Source organism: Acyrthosiphon pisum, chromosome A2 (assembly GCF_005508785.2).
Source record: "Acyrthosiphon pisum isolate AL4f chromosome A2, pea_aphid_22Mar2018_4r6ur, whole genome shotgun sequence".
Taxonomy (NCBI): domain Eukaryota; kingdom Metazoa; phylum Arthropoda; class Insecta; order Hemiptera; family Aphididae; genus Acyrthosiphon; species Acyrthosiphon pisum.
In genome coordinates this window covers 44,996,263-45,011,330 of record NC_042495.1, presented here as the reverse complement: position 1 = coordinate 45,011,330, position 15,068 = coordinate 44,996,263, and the positions used below count along the sequence as shown (strand labels likewise).

Sequence of the window (15,068 nt, the reverse complement as noted above, 5' to 3'; positions counted from 1 at the left end):
GCATGAGCAAGAGCAGTTCAATCTTATCGTGAATAGAGTATATATTATTTCTATAAATTTAATAATATAATCAAGATGTAACTAAGAGGAACAAAAAATTATCTTGAATTAGTCGCATAGACATAGTAAGCACAGTGCATCTTTTACCCTGTATATTTTCACATATATTTTAAAATATTGAGCTGCAAGATTCTAACATATTTATATCACTTAGTTACGTGAGCATAGTTTTAAATAATTAAATACTGAAGGCACTTCATAAACAAAAATTGTTATTTTTTTTTTTAACAAAATATACACCTTAATCTAGGACTAGAATTTGAGAGTAATAATGAATAAGATTTCGAAACACGCGAAACATTAATATTTGGCTATATATAAATATTGAGGCCATCAAATGACATCTAATTCATAGGCTTCTTTTTCAAGAGGACGTAACACGGGGGGCAAGTACGTAACATAGCAAATTTATGCTCAGCAGATCAAGTTTAGCTTTGTTAGTATAACAATTTGAGTGAATCGACTTATTATGAATTTTGTTGGTAAGAAGAACATTATCTGTGTTAATATGTATATTTTTTACTATAGTTCATTTTTTAAGCAAGTTTTTTGTATGTAATATAGCGTATTGTATATTATAGAGTTTGTTATGTTATACACTTGTAAGACGGAGATAACAAATGCCCGTGTTACGTCCTTTTAAGTAGGCTGACCATTTTTAGAAAAGTGAAAAACTAAATATATTTTTTTATACCTTATGCTTCCACTTATTAAGTGATCTTTTATTTTTATTGGGAGACAAACAATTTAAATAATATTTTTAATCAACAAATTATTAGATGTATTTATGTTATAGAAGTAGCATCAGATTGTGGATAACTATAATTGCCATATGTTGGAACCTTATTTAAGTAAATAATGTGGAGGGTAAATGACTAATCTAAAATAAAACTATCAAAACGTTATAATTACTCTAAATAACTGAAAACACATGGTATAAAATCAGTTAATAAATGTTTCAAAAGATGCTTTTTCTGACACGAGTATCAAAAATTAGTCAATCACATTTCCAACAAAATGGTCAACTATGTCATTAAGTGAAATAATCACAATTAAATTTGTATATGGCGTTTCAGATAATGTTGTCGTTGATATAATATGATACCATTAATCGTACAAGAAAATGTTAGAAAAACAATTATATCACATTGAAATCTTGTTATCTCAAAACTCAAAGTAAAAAAAATATCTTTAGAAACACCATGTTAAGTGTATACAGGGTGTAGAAAAGATTAAATCAAATACATTAACCTTTCATTAGGAATTATGTTGATATAACATTTTCAAAAAAGTCATTAAGTATTTGCAATCCTCTACTAGACTTACCATGATCTGAAGATTTTAGTAGTAAAAGGTTTAAATTTTTTAGTTTGAGTTGTCAAAAAGTCACTTTTTTAAGTTTTTCCCTTTTCTTTTTCTTTTTCTTTCTCAACTTCCATTTTCTCTTCACCTTTATTATTATTAGTACACTCGTCTTTATCGTTACCTTTGTCATTGCTTTTATCTTCTATCTGTTCAGATTTCTCTCCATTTTTATTGGCAGGTAATTTTAGTATGTCGGGTGATTGAGCTACAGCTACAGAAGTCTTCTTAGCTTGACATTGTCTGTGATGAGTGTATAGGGGGTTGAAAAGTACACTGACTGACGGTGGTAAAGAATTGTGATAAGCTGATGATGGTGGACATAGCTCAGACATGGCTTTAAGAAAATCATTTGTATCTCCTGGATCTCCATTTGAATTATTTGGAAATGTTCCATACATGAATGGATTCAATGGGTTTGTAAATGGATTATGATTGGTAGGTCGAACAGGTAGTAGAGCCAAGGAATGAGCTAATGTATTTTTTTTAGGAACAGGTTTTTTGGGTTTCTTAGCTGGAGAAGAAGGCAAAATTGGACATAATGTTTGAGGATTAATTTTCATTAAAGGCACTTCAGCTAATCTCTTTAAACTGTCTTCAGCTTTATCTTCATCTTTTTTATCATCTCTTGATTTGAAAAATTTTTGACACTTTTTATCAACTCCATTTATTTCTTTCTTTTTGGCTAAAACCGAAGTTTTTGATATACTTGGATTCCAGTGTTTTGTAGGAGATGTTAATGTTTTATATTTAGTTCCTTGTTTTTTAATTTTTTCAACAATAGTGTCTAACTTTGGTTTAGTTTTTTTTATCTTTGACCCAGGATATACCTTTAAAGTTTTTTTCTTATCATCGTCTTTGTCTTCGTTTATATCCCCAGGTTTAGATGGATTTTCATTTTTAGCTATATCAGTTGGTTCTATAGTGACATTAGCTTGTATAGTTTCTCTACTCTGGTGAATATTTGTAACTTTCATGATACCATTTTCACTTATTTCCAATTGTACTTCTTTGGAATCTGGAATTTTTTCAGCGACTTGCAGTAGGTTTTCATCTATTTTTGGGAGTTCTTCAATGCGTATTTCTGTGTTGACTACATTTTGAAGCAAATCATTTTGTTTTTCTTCAGACTTTTCATCATCTTTTTTAGACTCAACAATACTTTCTTCTTTTGCTGCGTCATCATTTAAAAGAGGTTCAATAACAATTTTGAGAATTCGATAAGTCAATGTAAGTGGATCTTTCTAAAATTAAAAATATTATATAATAAAAATATATACCTATTATTAACTAATTTAAATATTTACCCTTTTCCAATCAAACATGTAAACAACGTCCATTAAGGTTAAGTGATCATCTAGTAAATAATTTTGGTAGAAAAACTCTACATGATGATCAGTTGGTATTAATTCATATTTAATGTAAACTAATTTTTTCAAATTTATTACTGTCAATGATGCTGGACACCATAGATATCGTTTATGTTTTTCTTGTATATTCTGTGAAAGAAAAAAAAATTTATTTGAATAATTCTTTGAGACAAATTTGAATATATTTTTACATTTTTGTCAATTTTTTCGCATTCATAATAAAGACATATACTGATTGCATCACTGGCAGCAAATATATGATAGTCATCAGGTACAACACCACGGCTTATTGGGTCCCTGGGTAAATACACTTTGTTTCGATTGTAAAAGTCTCTTCTCATTACCATTTCCTCTATTAAAATAATAATACAATTTTAAATTAGTTTAATATAAATATTTTAGTTGGTAAAATGTTGTTACTCACTTTGAAATAAATGTGGGACAAGTTTGTAAACAATATTTTGCAGGGTGTGGTCTGGCCGGATATTGGATAAAGGTTTTGATTTGTGGACTAATACATCGCATATTGGACAATATTTGTTGCGTTCGAGATACTTGACAATACAACTTCGACAAACTAAAAAAAATATATCATAAATTTAACATATGCAAAATTAAATAATGCTGATAACAGATTTGAATAAAAAAAATGCATATAATAAGAAAAAAAAAATTTTAAAATACTTCTTATAGAGAAAATAACAAGAAACAACCATACCTAGGTATATTATAATGAAAATTCAACAGGTATAAGTAAAAGGTTTATACTTTATAGTACAGTAGAACCGAATTTGACACTGAAAACGAGATACTGGAGTTTGAGATACCAAGGTTCCACTGTATATTCATAAAATGTCAAGTAATAAATAATGTAACAATGTCATCATATAATTTAATTTCTATTTATTTGTTAAGATAAGGAGCACACAACCAGGGGCGGACTGGATATAAAAATTGGCTAACGGGAAACAGAAAATTCGGCCCAATTTAATAAACATTTATAAGTTATTTAAGTTTTTGACAAGCCCAGAAAGGAATTGCTCACCGGCCATCCAAGCCAGTTTGCCCCTGCCCTGAACATGTTTGTGGGCGCCATAAACATAGGTATTGGAATTCTAATTTGTAATTGAAAGGTCACTCAATACAATCCTAATGTACCTTTCAACAGGGAATGAATACAAATGGGGTAAATGTTGGTAATAACTAATTAGGTAGGTACATAATAACAAAACAAATGTGTATCGCTGACACAATATAATTTCAACTATTTGGCATATCTGGACTTTAAATTACTTACAGGAGTGCAGACATTCGATCACCGTTGTGGCGTCCACGAAGTATCCACCGCACAGTACGCATAGTAGATGTGGATTTAGGTCGGTGACCTTCGGCTTACAGGACTGCATGTTGTCGTCGCCGTGATCATCATAGTGCCGTCAGTGCGACGCGTTCGCGTCTATCTGGACAACAACGGAAACACGGGTTAGACGTGGTTATTGCGTTTGTACCGCTACAAAACTTACCCAGGATCGACGACGTCATCGTGATCAGATTATTTCCAAGTTCAAACTCTATTTCTATTTTGTGGGTCAACGGCGGGACCCTGATAAGTCGCGGGTTTTCTCGGTCAACGAGACTCCCGGGTTTTTAGGCAATTTGTTTTCAAATCGATCAGGTCCGCGAACCGAAACTGCGGCGGATTCGAACGGTACGTTGAAACGAAAACAGAAAAACGGAAGCGAACTGCGAAAGCTCCGTCCGCAACGCAGACGCGGATAAACACTGCGGTCTGCGAAACGAAAACAACAAAACAAGTTGTCCGTTGACAAGGCGTTAACAGCAACGACCTGGCGCGTTCGTTCCATGAGAAATTTTTTCTTTTCTCCCAAGCGGAACATATCGGTAATCGGTATAATCGGTATATTGTTCTGTGGTATAATTATTGTTCTATGGTATAATAATATAGATATTTCTAAATAATGATGCATTGATGCGACGGTGATTAGTGATCACTTTTCCTGGATTATCGGTTCGTAGGAATGTAGGGTACTAGTGTACTACGGTTCATGACTTTTTAATTATTATGTTTGTCTTTTCATCGGAGCTATTTGATATTTTGATTACATGTAGAATGTAGATCTATTTGGCTTACACCGTGCCACGACGTTTTTTCTTTCATGATTCAGACTCGATTGACGATTACTGGAACGTTTGAGGTTAGTTTTTCGGATGAAATAATCAGAGAACTGAGGTCTGAGAACCACGATTTAAGATAGTACTATCTTAAATCATGCTGAGAACTGAGAAGTAAGAACCTGAGAAGTGAGAACGGAAACTGTGGTCAGATTTTGATGCGAAATTGTGAAACTGCGAGAAACTGTATGTTTATACTTTGTATGCATTATGCCCGTTTACGATAAAGTAGTTAATTGTTAATTGATGATGTCGGCTATACTAATGATTATGATTTACGAGTTATGACTAAATATTTTAATAGTATGTTCTCAACTGGGATGTAACATCGTACAGTCGTCACAGACATTTTTAATTATTTATTTATATATTGAATTATGACGTGAACCTGTTTATCAGCTATCAGTGTTTTGCAATGGATAAGTAACAACACTAAAAACTAGACAACGTGACATAAATGGTAAAACATACACAGAACGTACCGGTGTATTTAGCATTTTAGCCATGAATAAGATGGTATGTACTGTACTTTATGGCTGTACTTATAAAGTTATTGTTATAGTATAACCATAGAAATATAAATATATGAACTGCGCGTCTTACACCAACTTAGTATTATAGGTTCCCAAGACCTAATCATAGATAAGTATATAAAAAACCTAATGTTGTTAGAAACTAGAAAGAGATATATATAATATATTATATAATATACTGGTGTAATATGATGGTAAATCGGGGAAAAAAAATTTATCATGGCAAAAATATCCTCTGAAAAAAATTTAAATATCACGTTAATATTACTTTTAATTGTTGACGTTTTTTTGGTATATAATTTATAAATGTAATAATTAATATAAGTTTAAAAAATATACTCACGAGTAACAAATGTATTATGACAGCTATAACTCATTCATCTTTTTAATCAAACGAAGTATAACATAATATTATAATTATTTTTCGAGTTAATTAACAGTATAATCAACGAAATATTTAATAAATATAAAATAATACAATTTATTGTATTGCACTCGTATAGACTTTTATTTCCGTGACCTTTTTGTTCGTAGTGTATTTATTTTTTTGGGCTTTTTTACGTTTCATTTTTTGGGGAATTTTTTTCGATTACCTCCTAAAGTGTGTGTTACTTTTTTCTAAAAATAATATTATTTTTGTTAAACTATTCTCTCTCTCTTACTATAGTAATGGGTACCCGATGCAGGGTCGCCCCACGCCCAATGTGGTAGCCTCCTAGGAGTTAGGACGAAACTGACCGAACTAAACATAATAAATAAAATCATGGTGTAATTTGTATTAAAATTAATTACAAATTGTTATTGTACTCCTGTCTCAAAAGCTCAATTAAGATTTTTTTCCATATTAGTAGACAAATAAATACCTATGTCTATGATATTAAGATTATTGAACCGAATTGTCGGGAACTTTTCTACTTTACCAGGCATCCTTTTTTTTGCAATTTTTTATTTGAAACTTATGTAGTTAAGTACCTACGCTGGAAACGATGGTGAAGTCAGAATTTGGCGCACGGACTTATTTTTGAAGTTATAGCCTAATGAAGTTCACTATTTCGCTATTTATATGTGATTTTTAAGTCGTAATTTATTATTTGCATTTTGATTTTCAGTCTTGTAAAGAATACTTTTATTTTGTATACGGAATACATATTCGAATAAATGAGAATTAAGGTATTCAGAATACGTATTCGAATAGTTCTTAAAAAATATATTCAGAATACATATTTGAATACTTTAAAAAGTATTCGAATACTATCAGAATACTTTTTTTTCACAACTAGTTTTTGTCAGTTTTTGAATGATTGGTAATTAACATTTAATAATTAAACATATAACGTAATCATAAGTTTTTTATACATTTTGACCACATATGATTTGGACGATACCATGGGCCAATATGATATTTTGTTTAAAGAATAAAATTAATGTTCATGATTTATAATATGTCTTGTCACAAATTTAAAACTATTTTTCTGGATCGGAAAAAAATATTTTTTTAATGAATAAAAAATACAAATAAAAGTATTCAGAATACGTATTCCAATACTTCTTAAAAAAAAGTATTTAAAATAGTATTCAAATACAAAAAAAGTATTCAATTACTTTTATTTGAATACATTTATTCGAATACTTTACAAGACTGTTGATTTTGTAATGCAACAGTGTGTTGTTGGTAAAATATGTAACGAATAACGATGATCTACAGGTGCAACTTAACCTTAGATCGCGAGATTGGTAGTTCGGATGTTCTGTCATTAATAATAATTGTTCGTGCCAATATTTTTCTATATTAAACTCAAAAAATAAGATATTTGTGCACGCATAGCTAGTTTGTAGTCCTTCATTCAACTGCACTATATACACAATATCTAAGATCTAACCAAGTACCAACTGTGTTATTACTTATTGATATTCTTTTTTTTTTTAAATAATAACATTCCTAAATTCGTTGACAATTTAGATTTTGATATCTTTTGTTTTATAAAAAGAGGGACTAACATTTTAATTTTTATCAATATTATCATAGTAAAATAAAAATAAATGTGGCCTAGATAAAATGGTGTATCTGAAGAGATAAGCCCAAAAGCCAACAATTAAATTTATATTTTTCAATGTTTTATCTCGTTTTAAATCTTTAGGTATATTCTTTATCCACTGTCTGTTAACTTATATTTAACTTTGTCATTTATTTATTATTTAAATGCATTAATAATTATATTTTTAGAACCAATATGCTGTGTTCATCAGCACGTTTGCGTCAAAACTTTTATTTAATAATTGGTGTCACAATTGGGCTACTTTTTAGTCTTATTGTTGGCCCACTATTAGAAACTGGTTGTCTATTTTCAATATCAACTATCGACAGTGATTCAAATTCAATTATTTTCAATGATGAATACGAACCTCATATAAATTTGGCCGGAAAACCACAGCGAGCACAAAAAATTCCACAAACTTTGTTACGTCCAAGATATTACTCAACAGAGTTAGGAATTCGAGAGAAATTGTTTGTTGGAATTTTGGCCAATCAAGCATCTGTAGATGGTCTGGCAGTTGCTGTCAACAAGACTGTTACTCATTGGGTGGACAAGACAATTTTTTTCGTTGATGCGGCAGGTGGACATAAGCTAAATGTAACGCTAATGAAAATACCCGGTATAGTTGGTTTCACTGACAGTAGAAGTGTATTGAAACCATTTCATATGGTAAAATATATTGCTGACAACTACTTGGACGAATATGAGTTTTTCATGTTGATAAAGGATAGTACATACTTGAATGCGAACAAGCTCATGAACTTAGTTAAAAGAGTTAGTGTCAGTGAAGATGTGTATGCTAGCGGAACTGTAATTGGTACCAACTATTGTTCATTAGGTAAGAAATTAGTAACAAAATGTATTCAACAAATTATAATTGTATATTAATTAAAAACATTTCAGATGCCGGAATACTTTTAAGCAACTCCGTTATTCGTAAAATGATTCCAAATGTTGATTGGTGTGTACGTAATGCTTTCTCTACTTCAGATGATGATAATTTTGGTCGATGTGTATTACATTCAGTTAATCTTCCGTGTCAGACATCTATTCAAGTGACTAATATTAAAATTATTTATTTAAAAATTACGCAGTTTAAAAGTTTAATTTGTTTATTTAGGGGCAAACTATAAGTAGCTATCGTCTGTGGGAAGCTAAAGATCTTATTAATTTACTCAACCAACCACAACAACAAGACAGTTTTAATCGTGCTTTGACTGTTTATCCAATGCCAAATGCTGAAACAATGTATAAGACTCATTTAGCATTTTGTAAAATGAATTTAGAAAAATCGAACATGGAAATTGATGCATTGAGACGTTCTATTGTGGCTGAGTCAAGTTTAGAGCCACCGAGTTTTAGAAAGGTATCTTGGCCAGTTGGAAGTCAGTCTGGAAGTACTCCATCTACTCGTTTTGATGTATTGAAATGGGAACATTTTACTGAAACACATTTATATTTGGACTCTAGAATAAGCAATATAAGACCATTAAATGAAGCTGAAAATGCTGATATACATGTAAGGAATTAATGACAACTATGCAGTTAAAAAAAAAATGAAATCAACTAACATTTTTAACATAAAATTATTATTTTTGCAGAACGTGTTAAATACTAGCATTGAATATTTAGAATCAAAATATTCAAACAATATGAAATTTGATCGTTTGGTTAATGGTTACAAACGATTTGATCCTTCAAGAGGATTAGATTATATTTTAGATTTGACATTCAAAGATATTGTTGGAAATAGATTAATACAAAAAAGGTATGACATTTTTATTACCTAGTAAAAATGTAATTATCATTATTTTGAACAATAAATTGTCTTTTTTAGTATATAAAGTCAAGAGACATACCTTTATTAATATATATTTTTAACAGCCATTATAGTTAATTGATTTTTTTAGAGTGGAAGTCAGCAAGTTGCTTGGTAAAGTTGAAATGTTATCAGTTCCTTATGTAACTGAAAATACTCGTGTGCATATTCTTTTACCTGTGCGTACAAATGAAAGAGAGGACGCTTTTCGCTTTCTACGGCAATATAAACAAGTTTGTATTGATAAAAAGGAAAAGACAATGCTCATGTTGGTTAGTGTGATATTTAATAAACAACTTAACTTAGACAAACTACATAATGTTTATTAATCATGCTTTTGAATGTTTAGGTTTTGTTATACGATGCAAATGCCCCAGGCAAAGGTGCAGTTGATGATGTATTTAAACAGTTAAAAGATGAGGCAACATCATTGAGTAACGCACATAAAAAAGATGGCACTAAAGTTGCATGGTTATCAGTCAAAATACCAAATACAAAATTGTTAGCTCTAAGAGATGCATTATTGGATTTTGCGATCATCGATTTAGCAATCAGAAAGTTTCCTCCGGATGCTCTAATGATGTTAGCTAGACCGAAAATGGAAATTCGCCAAGACTATTTAAATAGAGTGAGTACTGTATTGAGGAATAATCATGTTCCTATAAGAAAATAATTTTAATTTTAAAATGATTGTATAATATAATTTTTAGGTAAGAATGAACACTATAATGGAATGGCAGATATTTAGTGCTTTACCATTTTCTGAATATGATCCTAATCTCATGACATATCCAAGACAAGCAACTCTAGATGTAAACAAGTATTATGGACATTTTGATCCGTTCGACTATGATCATTTATCATTTTACGCAAAAGACTATGTTGTCGGTGAGTATAATAATGTATTTGAGTTTCTATAACATTCTATAGTATGAAATCAGTAATTAACTTATTGATTACAATATTTAGCCAGGAAACGTGCAGAATCATTAATTCCTATAATTCGAGTTGACCGCGATATACATCATTTGGTCACAGAATCAACTAGTCATTCTTTGAAAGTAGTCAATATGACTAATCCATCCGTTTATTCTATGTTTGTGGCGTATAGTGAATGTCATATATTCAGAGCAGTAGAATCTGGTTTACGTTTGCGTCATAAACAGAGACATTGTGAATTATATGAAGGGAACATTGTAGATCATACAAGCGCTGCTTTGTATGGCAACTGTGTAAGATCTAGAAATCGAAATGCTGGTTCCAAAGGACAATTGGCTAGACTGGTATTGGAGTATCAGAATCAATTAAAGTGATTGAGTAAATATATACACACAATAGTAAATATTATGTGATGAGGGTTTATTTTACTGGCACAACCAAATTTCTAAGACTAAATTTAACTATTAATATTATATGCCAAAAAATTATATTTATATTATTTATTAATGAAAACACTCAGTTTTATTTTAATTTATTTTATTTACTAATTAGTAATTATTTAGAATAAGTAATTACTAGATATTGATTATAATATTAATATAAATAATTTATATTTTGTACTGTATACTATTTTAACTGTGAATTATTAAAATAATTTATATTTTGTGTTAAAGAGTTGTTACTGTTTAAATTTAAAGCTTTGAATCATATTAGTTATAACTAGAGCAGAAGACTTGTTGCCAGTGATGGGAAAGAACGAGTTCATAAGAACGCGTTCATATTGTGTGAACTTAACGTGAACGAGTTCAATTTTCAAGAAATGAACTTGAACGTGAACTAAGTTCTTATTAATTATGATTTCGAACGTTTTGGGTTCGTTCATTGACAATTTAATTTTCATAGAACAAGCGATGGGATAACGTTTTGAAATGTTTTGTAGCCGATCAGGTTCCTTCTCAAGAATCAAAAGATATAATTTGTTTTTAATTTTGTTTATTTTTATTTTGGATATTTATTTTTGCCCTGAAATCACAACGCCGCGCCTTTGATCGTCAATAAGAATAGTAGGTATACCATTTATGGTGTATTATTATAATTCTGTTGTAACTAATTGACATAATAAAATAAAGTGTTATAAATAACATTCCGAAGACAAACATGTTCATACAAATTATTTTATGCTGTATACAGTTATTCCACAGAATACAGGGTGATTGGAAAAATTTTAAAACTATTTGTATTACACAATCAAAATTAATTTTAATTATGATTTTCTTTTCGTTTTTTACTCAACATTATTTTAACCACTACTATATAATTATTATTTTCAAATTTTCAATTACTAATTAGTTACATAGGATTAAGTACCTATGTTGCAGAGCCGCGTATCGCCAGCTTCGACGCTTAGTCAGCAGTTACGCGTATTTTCACGTTTTTTTTTTTCTAACTTATGTATTTTAAAAATATTTGTCGTATAATATTATTGACTGTATGTGGGTACAAATTTTTCCTAGAAGCGCTTGAGGATCGCCGATAAGCCATGCAGACTTACGACTGAACGATTGTCGAGGTCTCGTTTTCCCTCTCAAGGGGTTTTCCAAAAATAATTGTTGTTGAGATGTGCCAATGTCGCCTGAGTGCCATTGGTCTCGTTGGGCGGGTATGCGCAAAACCAGACCAATTCTGATCGGACTGTGGCGTGTTCTCTTGCTGGATAGAGTATAGGTACTTTTTTGAAACTATGTACTAGGTAGTTTCCAGACTTTAAAATTTGAATTGATAATTTTATAAAATAAAATTCCATGATGGATCTAAAGAGGTTCAAAATTATAACTTTCTAATCTTACTGATTTATATTTTATAATATAAATTAATAATTATAATTTTAGCTCAAATTGGGTTGAACAATCTATTAAAGTAATTTTTTCTGTGCTTTTAATATTTTTCACAATATTCCGGGAAACTAAAGTTAAATATAATACCATTAGAGTAGAATTTCAAATCCATAGAGAAACGTTTGGACCACTTTTCAATGAAACCGCACACACACATTGGCGTACACATGTGGAGGGGGCATGGTTGGGTGTTCTAACATCCCCCCTACCTGGTATTTTTTTTACTTTATGTATAGATGTAAAAAATTAATAAAATTTAAAAAACCATTTAACATGTTTTTATGTAACCCCTACCATTAAAAATATCTGTGTACGCACCACATTGTCAATCATTGTTTTATTTAAAATCTTAAAGGTTAGATTTGATTAACTAAGTAATATAACATATAAATACATGACACAACTAATAATTTATGTATTTGTACCTGGTAATTTTATCTTGTAAAGAATACTTTTTAAAATTATATTTAAATAGTAAAAAAATTCACCGTACATTTGAATAATACTTGAGTAGCTTAAAAATATGATTAAAATAAGTACATATTAAATTAATTAAATGGAAGAATAGTTGATTAATAAATCTCATATAAAGTATAAACTATGCATGTATTAGATTAAATAGGTAGGAGTAGTATTGTTCTCACAAAGCCTCCTTTGCTGTCTGTTAATTAGGAAAAATGTATTAAGCTGTGTTGGTCAAGGGACCCCCAAAAGCTATGATTCTAAAGAGAAAGAAAAATCGTTTTGTTTTCGACTGTACATAATGTTAAATTATTTATAATATAATATTACTTCGAGAAAAATGAGGCAGATTTGAATAAAAACTACATTTTAATTTTTAATTTTGTTCAGTTAATTTGAACTTTAATGGTCCTGTTAGATTTTCATATTATTTTAATATCGTACTGTAATTATTTAAACCCTATATTATCAAATACTAATTTATTAATAAATATTAAACATAAGCAACTTTTAATTCATACATGTACCCCATAGTTAGGGATACATTTGAATCCATAAAAGACACATTTAAATGAGTCTTTATATAAAAAAAAAATAATACACATAAAAGTATAAGTTAAGTATTATTTTAATAAACTCACTCAGTATACATATAATATAAACTGTGAACATAATAATGTAACCATGTTCCCCAAAACTCAAAAGGGAAAAAATAAAGTAAAAATAGCATCAATGTTAAATAATTTTATAACTTCATGGTTTGTTATTAAATTAAATTAGCAAGTGGAAAAATATAGAAACATGAATTAAGGGGTTACAATGACATTTGTTGTCTCTGTCTTACAAATGCATAACATAGACAATTTTACGCTCAGCAGATCACATTTTATCTTCGTTAGTTTAAAAATTAGAGTGAATTGGCTTCTTACACAATTTAAAGCTAAGATAATTATCTAGGAAATTCCATAGGTTATTAATTATATTTTAAGGGGATTGCAAACGGACAGTTTTAATCGTGTTATCAGCTTCTTCGGTATGATTGACAAAAGATTGGTACATTTTAGTTGAAATAATTTATCGTTTGCAATGTTTAAGTTTTGAACACCATTACAGTAATGCACCGAATATTAAATCACGAATCGAACCAAGTTTGAATCATAATATATTGGTAGTGCATATTATACAAAATATTATTAGGATAAGCTTACATAAATTTTAAATATCTACAGTCACTAGCTAGAGTTAACACATTAGAGATAATACATTATTTTTTTTCTTAGATATAAAACCTACATAATTATTTTTACGCTGGGAAACAATAAATTAGAGTACCTACCTATAGCAGTATAGCCTATATAGCAGGGATAGAAAACGTTATTAAACGGAAAAAACAAAAACGAAAACAATTAATAAAACGATAACGAAAAAAAAACAAAAACGAAAACAGTTAATAAAACAAAAAACAACTGAAAAACGAGAACAAAAAATCCCAAAAACCGAAAAAAATTTAAGAATGAAATTAAAATAAATTATAGTATTATACATTGTTAAATTATACCATGAAAAAAAAAAATTTGAAAAAAAATTCACTTCTTTACTTTTTAATCTTTAACTTTAAAAAAATTTTAATTTTAAATCAGAAATTTTGAATTTTCTAATTTATATATAAATTATAATTTTAATTTAAAATTTAAATATTAAGAATAATTAATTTTAATTTTTAACTTTTAAGTGCATTTCTGTATTGCGCGTTACTATTATAACTTAAAAGTTAAAAGTTATAAGTTATAAGAATATAATATATTCTGTGTATATAATAAATATTATATACAATATATATAATATAAATTGGTTTTGATTAACGTTTTTGATAATATTGTTTTTATGTATATTTATACCTAATAATTAATTTTAATTTTCAACTTTTAAAATATATATAATATAAATTGTTTTCAATTAACGTTTTTGATAATATTGTTTTTATGTATATATATACCTAATAATTAATTTTAATTTTCAACTTTTAAATGCATTTCTATATTGAGCGTTACTATTATAACTTAAAAGTTATAAGAATATAATATAAAAAATAATATATATATTATCAAAAACATTATTTGGAAACAATAGAAAAAAAGTTTTTAAAAACGTTAATCAAAAACAATATGGAAAAATAACGTTTTTAAAAACATTAATCAAAAACGTTTTCCATCCCTGCTATATATAGGCTATAACTCTGATGAAAAACGGCCGATAAGTGTGTTATGATGGCGGCTCACTTTTCTTTAGCCATAGGCCGTACTATATTGTATATTATATATTATAATATGTATATTATATATTGTTACTATAGCGATTGAAAAATATTAATAATACATAAGCACAGTTTATTTTTACAA

The 15,068-nt window shown here is 28.9% G+C and overlaps 3 protein-coding genes across 7 annotated transcripts in view; 1 reads left to right on the top strand and 2 right to left on the bottom strand.

The window, feature by feature from the left end:
* Positions 1-15,068, bottom strand: part of LOC100302382 (ribonuclease H1-like) — an 88,998-nt gene that overhangs the window by 34,001 nt on the left and 39,929 nt on the right.
* Positions 588-4,615, bottom strand: LOC100161947 (polycomb group protein Psc). 2 transcript variants are annotated; one of them, XM_001946272.5, is made up of 6 exons: positions 4,316-4,615; positions 4,090-4,252; positions 3,217-3,369; positions 2,984-3,144; positions 2,730-2,921; positions 588-2,666 (listed from the first exon to the last, which is right to left on the bottom strand). In XM_001946272.5, exons 2-6 carry the CDS (start codon positions 4,196-4,198, stop codon positions 1,455-1,457), a joined length of 1,827 nt encoding a protein of 608 aa, XP_001946307.2. In that variant the 5' UTR covers positions 4,199-4,252; positions 4,316-4,615; the 3' UTR covers positions 588-1,454. The 2 variants fall into 2 exon arrangements, with proteins under 2 accessions (XP_001946307.2, XP_008184109.1); XM_008185887.3 differs by having other exon boundaries at positions 4,090-4,248.
* Positions 4,874-10,985, top strand: LOC100166045 (chondroitin sulfate synthase 2). Of its 4 annotated transcripts, none has more exons than XM_029490110.1 (9): positions 4,874-5,171; positions 7,743-8,392; positions 8,458-8,609; positions 8,675-9,073; positions 9,156-9,322; positions 9,465-9,645; positions 9,723-10,001; positions 10,084-10,261; positions 10,343-10,985. In XM_029490110.1, the coding sequence occupies exons 2-9, from the start codon at positions 7,750-7,752 to the stop codon at positions 10,684-10,686; spliced, it is 2,343 nt and encodes a 780-aa protein (XP_029345970.1). In that variant the 5' UTR covers positions 4,874-5,171; positions 7,743-7,749; the 3' UTR covers positions 10,687-10,985. The 4 variants fall into 4 exon arrangements, with proteins under 4 accessions (XP_029345970.1, XP_001946198.1, XP_029345969.1 ...); XM_001946163.5 differs by having other exon boundaries at positions 4,874-5,445; XM_029490109.1 differs by having other exon boundaries at positions 4,874-5,501.